The sequence below is a fragment of the Nannobrachium achirus genome (assembly GCF_963921795.1).
Source record: "Nannobrachium achirus genome assembly, contig: SCAFFOLD_424, whole genome shotgun sequence".
Classification (NCBI taxonomy): Eukaryota; Metazoa; Chordata; class Actinopteri; order Myctophiformes; family Myctophidae; genus Nannobrachium; species Nannobrachium achirus.
Window position 1 is genome coordinate 30,200 of NW_027665009.1, and position 13,924 is coordinate 44,123.

Below are 13,924 nucleotides of genomic sequence, written 5' to 3' on the forward strand. Positions count from 1 at the left end.
AGACGCAGTAGATTAACCCCACCCACAAATTCAGTCCAGAGATTTTCCTCACGCCGCCATCTTTTGGATGTATACAGGAGACTTCTGAAGGTAAGCCTAGAATCCAATTTTTAACTTTATAAATGTCGATTTCTTTCGGTTTTCTAATCATTTAACGTTAGCTGGCTGTAAACTATACTGTTCATGTGATTGTCGTCGTTTGGTAACGTAAATGCAATCTGTTCTAACGCGAGTCCTTCCGCCCGCCAATTCGGTCCATTGTTTATAGTAGCTACTAAGCTAAATTAAGCTGCATGAGCTTGAAACGTGCGGGCCGCAGCTCACAGTTTGCAGGCTGGAAAGGTAACACTGATTTCTGTCGGGCATGGTCCGTCATTTTCCTTGCCAAATTACCGATAATAACGTTACATGCTTCATACTGCTGTTGGCTAGGGTAGGTAACTGGCTTTTTGAATTTCCCTCTTTTTTTCTGCCCCGCAACGCGTAGCTCCCCCCTTCCCCCGCCTCCCCGTCTCCCCGGCCGTTCGTCTTCCCCGTCTGTCACCATACAACAACATTACACCGTCACGATGCAATATGTAATTGTAGGAAATCATGTCATGTTTTTGGTATGGTGACAGACGGGGAAGACGAACGGGGGGACGGGGGGAGCTACGCGGAGCGGGCCAGAAAAAAGAGGGAAGCAGGTAACTGGTGATTTGTATTTTGTTTGTTAGCTTGTAGCTGTTAGCTTGCTGTTAGCTTGTTTGTTGGCTTCCTTTCTGGATTACATGTGTTTTACCTTGGAGTAACATCTTGTCCTGTGTATTAATGAATGGATATTATTGAGATATAGCCGTGACCCGTGAGCAGTGGTGGAAAACGTACTTGTCATATATGCTATATATGTTAATGTTCTATATAAAGATATATGGTGAGTGTGCCTTTAAGAACATCACGACACTGCCGCAAAGCAGGTCCGTTTCATAGTGATTACGTCAGGACGTATGTTGTACTCCTATGCATGCACTACGCGCCAATCTGTACTAGTCTGTTGTTGATACTGCTGCTCTGCCCAACGTTTAAGTAAAGCCTCTTCTGTTTGGATTATATCTCTTGTGTGGACATTGCCATTCATTACATGATGTCAGATGAGATGCCAGGCTACTAGTCTGTTGTTGATACTGCTGCTCTGCCCAACGTTTAAGTAAAGCCTCTTCTGTTTGGATTATATCTCTTGTGTGGACATTGCCATTCATTACAGTACTCACATTCTTTACTTAAGTAAAAGTATCAATACTGCAACTTAGATGTACTCTGTTACAAGTAAAAGTCCAGAATTCAAAATGTACTTGAATAAAAGTATGAAAGTATTGGCATCAAAAAGTACTTGAAGTACCAAAAGTAAAAGTACAAAAATGTTTGAAAATAGCAGATCTACAAGCTCACAACGCGTCGCGATGCGACACGTTGTGAGCTTGTAGATCTGCTATTTTCAAATAGCCTAGGTATAAAATAAGGCTAAAGTGGTTCATGTATGTTTTATAATATTGTAATTTATACCTGCAAAGTAACTAGTAACTAAAGTTTTCAAATAAATGTAGTGGAGTAAACGTACAATATTTGGATCTGAGATGTAGTGGAGTAGAAGTAAAAGTATTGGAAATTGGAAATACTGAAGTAAAGTACAAATACCTCAAAATTGTACTCAAGTACAGTACTTAAGTAAATCTACTTAGTTACTTTCCACCACTGCTCGTGAGGTTGTACTTGTATATTCCACATGATTGTTGCTACTGTAGGTCGATATTGCTCCAATACTGCAATATGCCACCAGACCTAAGCCTCCTATAACTTTGTGTACCCATTACTCTCCAGGTGCCATCATGCTCATCCAAACCAAAATAAACAGTGAGCAGAAATTTGTAAAGATAACTCAACCAAGCCTGGGTGAATTCTTGAATGCGGGTAAGTCATCAGTCACTCAGTTGAATAATGCAAGAAAATACAACAAATTAAACACAAACACGAGTGCAGTTGATAACCCACAAGCTTATTGGGTGGATGTCTAATAAGCTTGCTATCTCTCTTCTCTCCATTAACAGCCAGGAATCTTGAACATGAATAAAGCTCTTTCTCCCCCCCCCCCAATAGCTTTCATCAAATTCTCCATCCCAGCCATCAGTGAAGGCGTCAGAGTCTACAATGAGGCAGGGACCGAGGTGGATGCCGATGTCTTTGAAGAGGTGGTGCAGTATCCCAATGCTGGTGTATTCACAATCAGATTTGATGACGGTAAACTTGATTTAATGCTCGATTTCCATTGCTTGTTTGCTGGATCTGTGTACGCCCACCCCAGTCACACATTCAAACATCTCATGAGCTTCTGTAAAGCCTGCTAGTTCTCATTGTAAACATTCTGTGTTGTAACAGAAATTAATTTTGATCTGTGTCTCAAACTATGCCATATTTGAAATTATTTGGTCCCGAAAAGTCGTTGAAACTAGTGGGAACTCTGAATGTTGGTAAGACTAAGTCACAATATTAAACTGAAAACCCACTAATGCCTCAAAGTGTAAGGAAGTATGAACTAATGGATTAAACAGTCCTCCAGACAAACCATACACGCGCTGGACTCCTCAGTTGTCCGGGTGGGCTAAAAGATGCAATAGTGGACCTATTTTAGCACATATGGACTGGTTATTAGTGTTTTGCCTACACGTTAACATAACTAGTGCTTTGCCATATACTGTACTGATATTGAATATTAATCTGACTGCCATTTTGCATTGAACATTGCCATTTGCATTAGGTTCAGAGGAGACACCTTCATCTGGCAGTCCTATGATGTCACAGGCTTCATCATTTGGCAGTCCTATGAGGTCACAGGCTTCATCATCTGAGATGTCAGCCTCTGATTCCGATGCCACAATTATCTTGCCCCGCCGTCCCAGAAATGAGGAGGAAGAAGCAAAGCGTGTAAGTTACTGTGTAAAGTGTCAGTTATAGTGATAACTGTAGGCAGTTAGGTAGAGCTTTCATGAAATTCAGAAATTCAGTTTTATTTCTACCAAATTCCAGTTTTTCCATTTTACTATTAATTTAGTGGTTAGGACAACTTTTTTTTTTATGACATGGCACTCTCAGACAGCCGCAACGATTTTTTTTTAAAGTGAAAACCAAGTTGTGAGGTGATGTAAGGACGCAAGAACAAGCCCATTCTCAAAACAACATAATCGAAAACAGAATTATCTCTCTAGCCTTTCTTTCAAAGGCTGTAGCATGCACATTTTTAAAACTACAGTGAAGACCCTGGGCTCATATGAAACTAGAAGAGCTCTTGGTACCAGCGTTATCATGCTTAGCGTGTCGGGAAGGGGGTGCAATAACGCTCCAAAGTTAGGCAAATTTTTGGCATGGGAAAAATTGGGGTACACATTGCCATTCCTAAACCCTGCTATTCCTACACACTGCCATTCCTACTGCCAACCCTAACCCTAACCCTAACCCAAACCCTGACCCTAACCCTAACTCTAACCCTTACCCTAACCCTAACCCAAACCCTAACCCTAACCCTAACCCAAACCCTAACCCTAACCCTAACCTCAGTAGGAATAGCAGTGGGTAGGAATGGCACTTTTAGGAATGGAGAACTGACCCCGAAAAATTGGCATGGCCATTTTCAAATTGCCCCATCACCATTTTTAACTGCCCACTGTCACTCCATCCTGGAGCCTGGCCTGACATCACCAGACTAATTCACAAATAACACATGAGCTCGGCAGATTCATCTGGTTCCTTCCCAGGCTACTTAGACATAATCTAATTGCATTACAAAAAAACTCGACAGAAAAACAACGCTGATTTATTTTGCACATGATCTCACATAATCTGAAAACAGTTTTGCAGGCATTCATTTAGTTAGACAGTTATTGAGATTTGATTTAAGTTGTGGACCAGTGAGTCATTTGTGCATGAATGACATCACTGGTCCACAACTTAACTCAAATCAACAATTCATGTCTCCTTCAGCAGAGACGGGACAGACATGTGCCTTTGCTCTGGTTTTTCCACAGTTGGTAGAAGCTGTGCTGACCAAGAAACCTGGAGGAGATCGTGTTATCAAGGAGTATAACCGAACGAAAAGCCTGACTGACTCCACAAGGCGAAATATGGTTAAGATCCTCTGTGCAGACATGACTGAAATTCATGGGTAATTAATGTCTTTTTTTCAAGCAACACATACATTTATGGAACCAAATGTCAAGTGAATATTGTGGCAGTTAAAATATGAATACCAGTAATCTTAGGAATTCATAGGTACAGAAATATTGGGATAACTAGCAATGTACCTGGCGTTGTCCGGGTTAAATAGGCACAAAGCAATACAACTGCCTTTTGCTTGGATGGAAATTATGGTGGTGTCCAGTTTAAAGAGACACCACTTTTTTGGAGTTTATCTCATTTGCCACATCCCCTCCACATAACCAAGATACACCATGCCTTACCAGCACTGTCTGCTCAGTTTACAGTGAGCTACAGTCATGAAGTTAGTTAGTATCGCTATAGAATGGAGGTTAATGGTACAGCTGTTAAAAATCCGCCAAAACACACATCTCATGGTGCCAAAATACATGTTGTGCTTCGGGTACTCGCCACACGATGAAATATTAATCCAAAAATGCACATAATCTGTCTTTTTGGAAGGAAAAGAGGTCGGAGGCCATGTTTGGAAAGTAGTGCTTTACTTTAGCCTCAAACAGCCGTCGCCCCGGATTACTCCGCCGCGCTGTGCAGGCGGAGGAATATGGTAGTTGTGCAGTGCAGACACAATGTAGTGCCAAATGCGACGCCAGTTTGACGCTAAAGTAAAGCACTGAAAATTTTCAAAATAGAGTGAACATGTACACTGATATTGACTTGTTTAGGTGGGCGTTGTTTTAGGTGGCTTTTAGGTCGGTAAATTAGTTTTCACAGCTGGCCCCCACTCGCTACAGCACCGCTCTGAGCCAAGGGGCAGAGGCTGCAGTAACTCGATACATGGATCGCTCAGCGTCCAGATCGCTTTGCATATTACACTGACTGTATGCAAGTATCTCATAGGAGCAGACTTCAACCGGACCGGACTATCCCTTTAAATGTTCGCCCATTTTCTTTAATCATCATTGTTATAAAGCTTCTCTTTTTTTGTAGAGGAAATTAAGAGACATCGCAATTGAAGGACATTGCAATTGAAATTATTTGAATTAAATTGAAATGATAAAATGCCTATTTCCCTGTATATTCACTTTGCTCTTGTCAGGACAACACCGCCAACCCATGTGAGACAGAAGTATGCTCGAGGGATAGTTGCCCTGTTCCCTTACCTGGCTGACCCACAAGCCGAAAATGGATATGTAAGTACAAACCTTAAAGTGTTGTAACTTGACAATTTTGAGTCTATGCAGCAGAACCTTGGATTATTTGATCAGACATCCAAACTGATCTGTGCACTACATGCCAGCTGCCACATAAAACCAGTAGAAGTCAATTCAACATTGACACCAAAATATAGCAAACAATACCCGCTAGACTCACTAGGTGGCAGTGCTGGGTCTCATAACAGAGAACATAGATTGGCACAAAGCTAGATGGAGCCTGGTCAGGTGACCTGTGCTTATGACCTGTGCTTATGTTATGGTTTTGTTTTCTATTGATTAATCAAGTTTGGTGGGGGGTACAGTACAAATCGAGACCATCGCCACTTCAACATGGCACTCACTTGCTATAGCCTCAAATCGCCTGGTGTTTCAAACCAATAATTATTTATTCAAACTGCTGCAATATTTTGTGTTTGTTATAACTTTGATAACACATGTGATACTGTTACAATTTTCAAAGGAACATTACTACGATGCTAAAGGTGCCAGTGGTTTCCTTGCTTGGAGACTCAAAACGATCCAGAGGACCAGCGCTTCATCTAGCCGTGGCGAGTCATCAAGCCAGCTGACTGAGACTGATGGAGGGCCGACAGCTAGAAGAGATTCTTCACATACTCCTGAGATGACCCCGAGCCAAGCCCAATACAAGGAGGCGGTTTCTTTGATGAAACATTCCGCTGATGCTGCCACTATCAAGCAGAAGATGAAGATGACATTTGAATACCGACGCAACATGGTCCTGGACTCAGAGAGATCTTCTGATGTCTTGACCGAATTTCCTCGGTTCAAAGACATCAAAGGCCTGGTATGTATATATATATATATATATATATATATATATATATATATATATATATATATATATATATATATATATATATATATATATATATATATATATATATTTTTTTTTTTTTTTTTACAAATATGGTGTTAAAATACTCAATGTATACTCAACATGCCTTGTCAGCTGCCACACACACACACACACACACACACACACGTTAATCTTGATGTTGATGGAGTACTGATTATAATGGTTTCTGAAATATTTTGGATTGATATATCTTATCATTTATGTTTTGCAGATAGAACAAGACTTTGTCCAGCTTTTTGGAGAAGATGCAGCATCCAGGTTCCTTGAGAGGTTGGTCTAACGCTACAGTAGTCCTCCTAGTCTCAGCCAGCTTGTGGCTAGTTGAGGTTGTTCTCCTATAGAGCTGGACAGTCACGTGACTTATTTGGTTCCAGAAGTGAATTCCCCATTAATTTTCTCCATAGGCATTTCGAAAAATCCTTATAATAAGAGTTTTAAGGCTCGAACCAAGCCAACACGTCTTCCAGATAATCCTGAGTGACCATAAAACAATAATAATAAGCGAGAACAAAAAAATTACAACGGGAAAACAATCGCAAAATAACCGTTGTTATTTTCCAGCTCTGTCCAGCTCTATAGCCCTTCATTGCACTCTCATTCTTCATATCACCTATAACCCTACTCATTTGCTCCATCTAGAGAGCCAAAGTGAACGCTACTTCCTGCTTCAGCATGCATACCAAGGGATTTCATCCATTTTATTTTCCATAGACATTTTGTAAAATGCTTCTAAAAATAGTTTTACTTGGTCAAACCAAGCGATTCAGCTATATTTAGAATCCAGAGAGACCATAGAACATTTCACTAGGACAAAAACAAAACATTGAACAAATATCTTCTTTAAATCTGCTTTTTTTTTTTACTGTCTATTGGTATGTGAATCTGTCCATGCAAGATTAATAAATTCTCATTTCCTCTAGATGGCCTACTGCATTCAAGCAAAAGATCATCCGAGAAAGCAGGACTCTTCCCACAACAAGTGACCTTCAAGAGCTGCTCTTTGTAGCAGAACTCGCATCAGATGAAGAGGACGTCGATGAATCTGGTAGGTTAATTTATTTCTTCTAGGGATGCCCCTTCTTAGTCAATTCACATTTTTCACTTCCCAGCCAAATTCACCCATTTTTGTGTCTTAAAAGGCAGGAAGAAACACAGGTGCGAGCAACATTGATTAGGGTTTCCAACTTCCAATCCATTTAGGTGATCCAGTGCCGGGGTCCTCGTTAATGTTCTGCTCGTACCTGTTACTACTTGCCTTTGAGACACAAAACGGGGCGAATTGGGTGGCAAGTGAAAAATGCTCATTAGTTGCCCGATTGGTCTGTAGGATTTTTAAAGGAGAATTATGCCCAATTTAATAATTCATGTTATTCCTATGGTCTGACAGTCCAAAAATATACCGGCTCTTTCGCAAATCCAAAAACTAGAGTGCTAAAAGTATTGGGAAAGATGGTACCTTACCTGGTAAGGTGGTTGGTTTTTCCTCAGCGGGATCACCACAGCCGAGAATGCGCTCAACACTACCGGAGTTTTTCTTTTTTCTGTGCCACCCCCTCCCCCAAGACCGGCGTAGAAGCTTCTATTATGATCGATTTTATCTCCGCAAAGCGTCGACGCTCTAAATATGGTATTCGGGACAGCCCTAGTGGGTTGGTTGTATTGTCGATAGACCAATAACCTTCTTAGCCCATCAGAACTCAAAATACAGGTTAACATTACCTTTACACAAACCTTTACAGCCCTATAATTTCTGTAAATGATCAGGCAAAAAATGCTGTGGTAAAAAAAGAATCCTCTTCAAACCTGTATCTCAATATGAACAAAGCCAGTAGGGGGCCGTGCTGCATTACTGACATCAGTTTGTCATAATATTCAAGGAAATCTTGGTTTAGCTAGATTTAGACAAATGGTGTTATTAAAATGTAAGATATGTGCCATTATATAAATGTTATCTCTTTTCTAGGCTGCTGGGACAGTGATTTATGTTCCATCCTCCTCGTGCTCCACCTGATTCCGCCTACGGCCCAAGGCCGTAAGAGACCCGGCAAGGTGTCCGCTGCCGCAGCCGAAAAGCATGTTGTGGTGTTCAAGAAGGTTAGTATTTTAGCCTAGTAAAACAAATGTCAAACTGCGTTTTTGTTTTTTAAGGAAAACATTATTGCAAACCTTTCAACAACATCTTCCATACATAAAATGATTCTTGGGGAAAAATACATTTCTGCAAAAGTGGTTAAACTGACATATTCACACAGAATAAAGGCAGGCCCCGTAGGAGTTGAGTAAGTTGACAGTCTATTGATATATGGGAGATAGGGGTGTGCTTCTCTCCCTACTAAGACGATCCGATATGCATCTAGATACACGGGCTACGATACGATCCTGGGATGATACACTTTATCCAGAACGAGTTCAGTGATTGGATTTAAGTTGTGGACCGGTGATGTCATTCATACCCAAATGGCATCACTGGTCCACAACTGAACTCAAATCAACTCTCAATAACTGTCAAACTAAATGATTGGTTGCAAAACTGTTTTGGATAAGTGAGATCATGTGCAAAATAAATTGGCATGGTTTACGACATGCAAAGAACATTGATGCTTTGTTCCGCCAAAATCTTGCTAGGAATTTAGCCTAGTAGCTCTGATAAGACCATTTTACTTCTAGATTTTTAAATCTATAACATCCTTTTGTCCTCAGAGTGGAACAAGCATCCAAGAACATCTTGACGCCATCAGCACCACCACTCAACCCTATCTCCTTGCCGTTGGGCCGAAGAGGAACACCATCCATGACTACTTCATCATTCTGGACAAGCAGGCCATACCATGTGCATCTACCAGTGCGCTAGGTGCTTTCGATGAACTCTTCAAGGCACACTTCGTGTTTGGAACCTCTTACAATCAGGTGCTGTACAACATGTACACCTTCATGCAGACAACTGTATACGAGATAGATATTGGGAAAGTCAAGGAGGGCGCGCGTGCTGCAGAGATCAGAGCTAGAGTGCTACACTAGTGCATGCATAGGGACACACCATGGGGATGATTTGTTTTGTTTGCAAGGCCCATTTTTTGAATACCAACTTGCTTGTGAGGCATTTGAAATTAATTCATGGTTTCTGTCCTGGTAAAACACTCCGCCTAAAATGTGCTCAGGCAGGATGTTGTTATGCCTGTGGTACCTTTTCAGGTTTTAGGAAGCATTTGAACACAAAACATGCAGAGCAAATTGAGCATGAAGTAAATGTCAGACCAGATGATGTGGCTGATGACGATGTTGCAGACGATGCAACACATTTAGAAGAAACAGCCACTAGCTCTCAGGTTTTTTCAGTATCCGAGGATACTCTTGATATCTCTGCATCCAACAAGAGTACTCTTAATATGTGTGCATCTGCTATTGCGCACCTTCAGGTTGCAGGTGTCGGGCAGTCTACTGTAAATAGTTTTGTATCGTCTATGGAAGAAGTAGTACTAGAGATGCACAGTCAAGCCAAAGATGCAGCTTTGAAATGTTTGTCTTCACAGGACACAAGTACTAAAGCCAAAATAGAAGAATGTTTTGAGAAAATTGAAAACCCTTTCACTTCATTGAATTCTGAATCGAAACGCAATGCATATTTTCAGCAGAAATCGAGAATGGTTGAACCCGTGGAAAAAGTACTTGGTGTCAGGTTTGATAGTAGAAGAAATAAAACTACTGGAACTTATGATCAGAAAGTAGTAACTGACAAATTTGTCTATGTTCCTATTCTTGAAACATTGAAGTTTATTCTCAGTAATCCAAACACCAGTGATATGTTCAGGTGCAGTCACACCCCCAAGGATGGTGTTTATGTCGATTTGAAAGATGGGTCATATATGAATAGGCATCCTCTTTTTTCTACTGAAAATGATGCATTGCAGATCCAGATTTTCTTTGATGAACTGGAGACAGCTAATCCTCTTGGCTCTAAGAAAGGTATCCACAAGCTCGGTGCTATTTATTTTACATTGAGAAATTTCCCACCCAAGTTTAATTCATCTTTAGTCAACATACATTTGTGTGCACTTTTTCATTCCCAGGACATTAAAACCTATGGGTTTAACGCAATACTTGAGCCAATTGTCAATGACCTAAAAGTGCTTGAAACTAATGGGATTGAAGTTCCCATGTTTGAACGTCCTGTTCGTGGCAGCATTGTGCAAGTCACAGGAGATAATCTGGGAATACATGGATTATTTGGGTTTGTGGAATCATTCAGTGCTCGGAATTGCTGTCGTTTTTGTCTAATTGAAAAAGCGGATATTCAAATCTTATTCTGTGAAGATGACCAACGTGTGGTATTGCGCACAAAAGAAATGCATGAACAACATTGCCAGAGTATACAAGCAAACCCAACACTACCTCATGTCTACGGCGTGAAGCGTTCATGTTTATTGAACTCTCTGCAGTATTTCAACATCTCTGATAACTTTGCGGTCGATATAATGCATGACCTTTTAGAAGGCGTAGCACAGTTTGAGGTCAAACTCATACTGCAGTATGTGCAAGATAACTTTTTGACCAGCAAAGACCTGGCTGGTAGAATACAGGCCTTTAACTACGGTTACACTGAGAGGAGAAATCGCCCTCCTGCAATAAAGTTGATTGATGGAAGTAATGATTTGGGCCTCAATGCCATACAGTCCTGGTGTTTTTTGCGCAACATGCCATTGATATTTGGTGATCTAGTACAGAGAGACGATCAGTACTGGCATCTTTTAATGTTGCTTCTACAGATTGTCAATATTGTGTTTTCTCCTATTCTAACAGAGGGTATTACCATCTATCTGAAACACATTATTGTTGAGCATCATCGGCTTTTCAAGAACTTGTTTCCTGCTAGGAATCTCTTGCCTAAACATCATTTCATGGTTCATTATCCTCGATGCATAAGAAATATTGGACCAATTCTGCATGTGTGGTGTATGCGCTATGAGGCAAAACATAACTTTTTCAAGACCCAACTAAAGAGTTTCAAAAATATCACCATGACATTGGCCAAAAAGCACCAACGACACATGGCATTGCATTGGGGATCTTTTAGCCAAGACCGATTAGGTGTTGGTCCAGGAAAGACAGTGGGACTCAGTGAACTGAAAGAAGGTCCTAAGATCGCAGCCAAACTAAAAACTCCAATAACTACCAATGTTCTCTCAGTGAAGTGGGTAAAGCACCATGGTACTGAATATCGCCGTGACTTGATTGTATGTGTTGAGGTAGCCATTGACATCCCAGTGTTTTGTCAGATCAAGACTATTGTTGTGAAAGATGAACAAGTTGTTGTTATTGCTTCAGATGTAGAAACAATTTGTTTTGATGAGCATTACCATGCATTCAAAGTTGCATTCAAGCCAGGCGGGGTGCTTAAAGTGTTTGATGTCAAAGAGTTGTTCTACTTCAAACCATTTGATGTTCTCATGGCATATGGAGCAAGTGATTCCTTCCTTTATGTAGTGCCATATTGCCATCTAATGCAGCATTGAGCAGTGTTTGTGTGGAGCGGTGGTTTTACTGCATACGGCTGTTGCCCAGGGTAGGCGATTGATCCATCTGAGGAATGACACCTAGATCTATGACGGTGTAGCCTGATGTATTCTTTCTATGGTGTTGCATCTCATGGTGGTTATATCATTGATTTGATCTTAATCACCGCTCCACACAAACACTGCTCAATGCTGCAATTCAATAGAAAGGTGAAATATTAATCTCTAAAAAGATAACTGGTTTAATAATCCTGCTTTCCAGATCACCTAAAGGTCATTTGTTCCCTTGACAATTCATCTTGCCTTTTTGTTTTTGTTTTTATTTATTTGATACAAAAACCTTACCATGTAAGGTCTGTCTTATAACACTTCAGAGGATAATTAGATGTTCAAGGGCTGTTTCTTCAAAAACAGTTTGAATAATTCAAAATAATTTTTAGTTTAAAATTAGATATGAAGGGTTTTCTCACCCCCTCCCACATGCAGCCAGCCCTGTATTTTCATAATTGTTAATAATGCCAAAACAGTAATTTTAACATTTCACATATTGAGAATGAAGAGTGCAGGTCAACTGTTGAGTTGGCTGCAGTTCTCCCAGCAGTCAGAAAAGAGTACACCTTGAAAAAGGTTGTTCTATACGGAGTACAGCTCAAATGGCAACATCAGGATTATCCTCAAGTGTTAAGAGAGTCGAAGTCACTTTATTTCAAGTGTTAAGAGAGTCTAAGTCACTTTATTGCAAGTGTTAAAGAGACTCCAAGTCACTTTATTGTTCTTATACTGTTAATGTATCAGATCTGTGTGTGAAATCCATGTTCTGTGCAGGCAAGAGCAATTTTATTTTTCTATTGTTTATTTTTCTATTGTTATTTTTATGTCCAACCACATTGCACTTTAAATTTGAGTTTGGATGCTCAATAAATGAAGAGATGGACATAATTAATGGTTTTATTGTTTTTTTTCCCCACATTACATGCACATTTTATAGTATAGTAGATTTGATATACACTGACAAGAGTTAATTAAAAATCAACACTTAGTGTAAGGTGGTAATAACTCCCACTAGGAGTAAATCAAATGTTTTAAAGAGTTAATTTGTATTCACACTGGTGAGAGTAAGCTTTAAATTTACACTCAGTGTTAACCCATTTTAACATTGATGGAGAGTTAAACTAAGATTAACACTCAGTGTTAACTCCATTTAACATTGATGGAGAGTTATATTAAGATTAACTCTCAAGAGTAAAATATAATTAACACTATGGGTGTTAATTGCCTCATGGTGTCAAATTTTATTAACACTATTCAGTGTTGTGCAAGGTGTTGCAGTGTTAAATTTTGACTCTTTCCAGAGTTGAATTAACACTGAAAAATCAACACTATGTCAAGTGTTAATTTAACACTCTACCGTGTGGGACCATATGTTATCCGAGCCAGTGTTAAAATTAACTCTTTAAGTGTTGATTTAACACTGCGAATTTTACTGTGTAAGTCTAATTAAGTCGCTCTGCCCGAACCCATGTAAACACGGGAACATGACGCTCAGGGCTTGGTCTTTGCGACCATGCGTGAGCTACGATGGGCTAAAATCGCTTTGGGAAACCCGGACAATGACAGAGAGAGAGAGAGAGAGAGAGAGAGAGAGAGAGAGAGAGAGAGAGAGAGAGAGAGAGAGAGAGAGAAGAGAGAGAGAGAGAGAGAGAGAGAGAGAGAGAGAGAGACAAACATAGACAGAGATAGAGACAAAAAGACAGAGAGAGAGAGCATTCTAATTAATAGTCTAGTGGAATTTCTGAAAAATGTGATTGTTAGAGGCATTTAAAGGAGTAGTTCACCCCCAAAATGACTTTTTTTTCTATTGATTAGTCACGCCATGGAGAGTAGAGTTCAATAATATTTTTTGGTTTTTGTCGCATTCCTAAGACAAAAAATGTGATAACAATACATTTACCCCCATTGATTCCGGATGGTGACCCGTTTCGAAACGGGTAAATTTACTTGAATCAAATTTTTGTCTTAGGAATGTGACTAAAACCAAAAAATATTATTGAACTCTACTCTCCATGGTGTGACTAATCAATAGAAAAAAAGTCATTTTGGGGGTGAACTACTCCTTTAAGGGTAAAAGTTGGGAACCA

At 40.0% G+C, this 13,924-nt stretch overlaps 1 protein-coding gene across 1 annotated transcript; it reads left to right on the plus strand.

The window, feature by feature from the left end:
- Positions 1-607: 607 nt before the first annotated feature.
- On the plus strand, positions 608-12,663 carry LOC308280662 (uncharacterized protein). Its single transcript, XM_080754988.1, has 11 exons — positions 608-686; positions 1,858-1,947; positions 2,134-2,274; positions 2,792-2,958; positions 4,056-4,192; positions 5,282-5,375; positions 5,860-6,204; positions 6,488-6,546; positions 7,197-7,321; positions 8,240-8,370; positions 8,977-12,663. Exons 1-11 carry the CDS (start codon positions 611-613, stop codon positions 9,292-9,294), a joined length of 1,683 nt encoding a protein of 560 aa, XP_080611114.1. The 5' UTR covers positions 608-610; the 3' UTR covers positions 9,295-12,663.
- The last annotated feature ends 1,261 nt before the right edge of the window (positions 12,664-13,924 follow it).

Excerpts from the sequence above, each read along its gene's own strand:
- LOC308280662 (XM_080754988.1), top strand. The coding sequence starts at position 611 with ATGGTGACAGACGGGGAAGACGAACGGGGGGACGGGGGGAGCTACGCG. Across the intron at positions 5,376-5,859 it reads CACAAGCCGAAAATGGATAT|GAACATTACTACGATGCTAA; the intron begins GTAAGTACAAAC and ends CAATTTTCAAAG. Across the intron at positions 6,547-7,196 it reads GCATCCAGGTTCCTTGAGAG|ATGGCCTACTGCATTCAAGC; the intron begins GTTGGTCTAACG and ends CATTTCCTCTAG.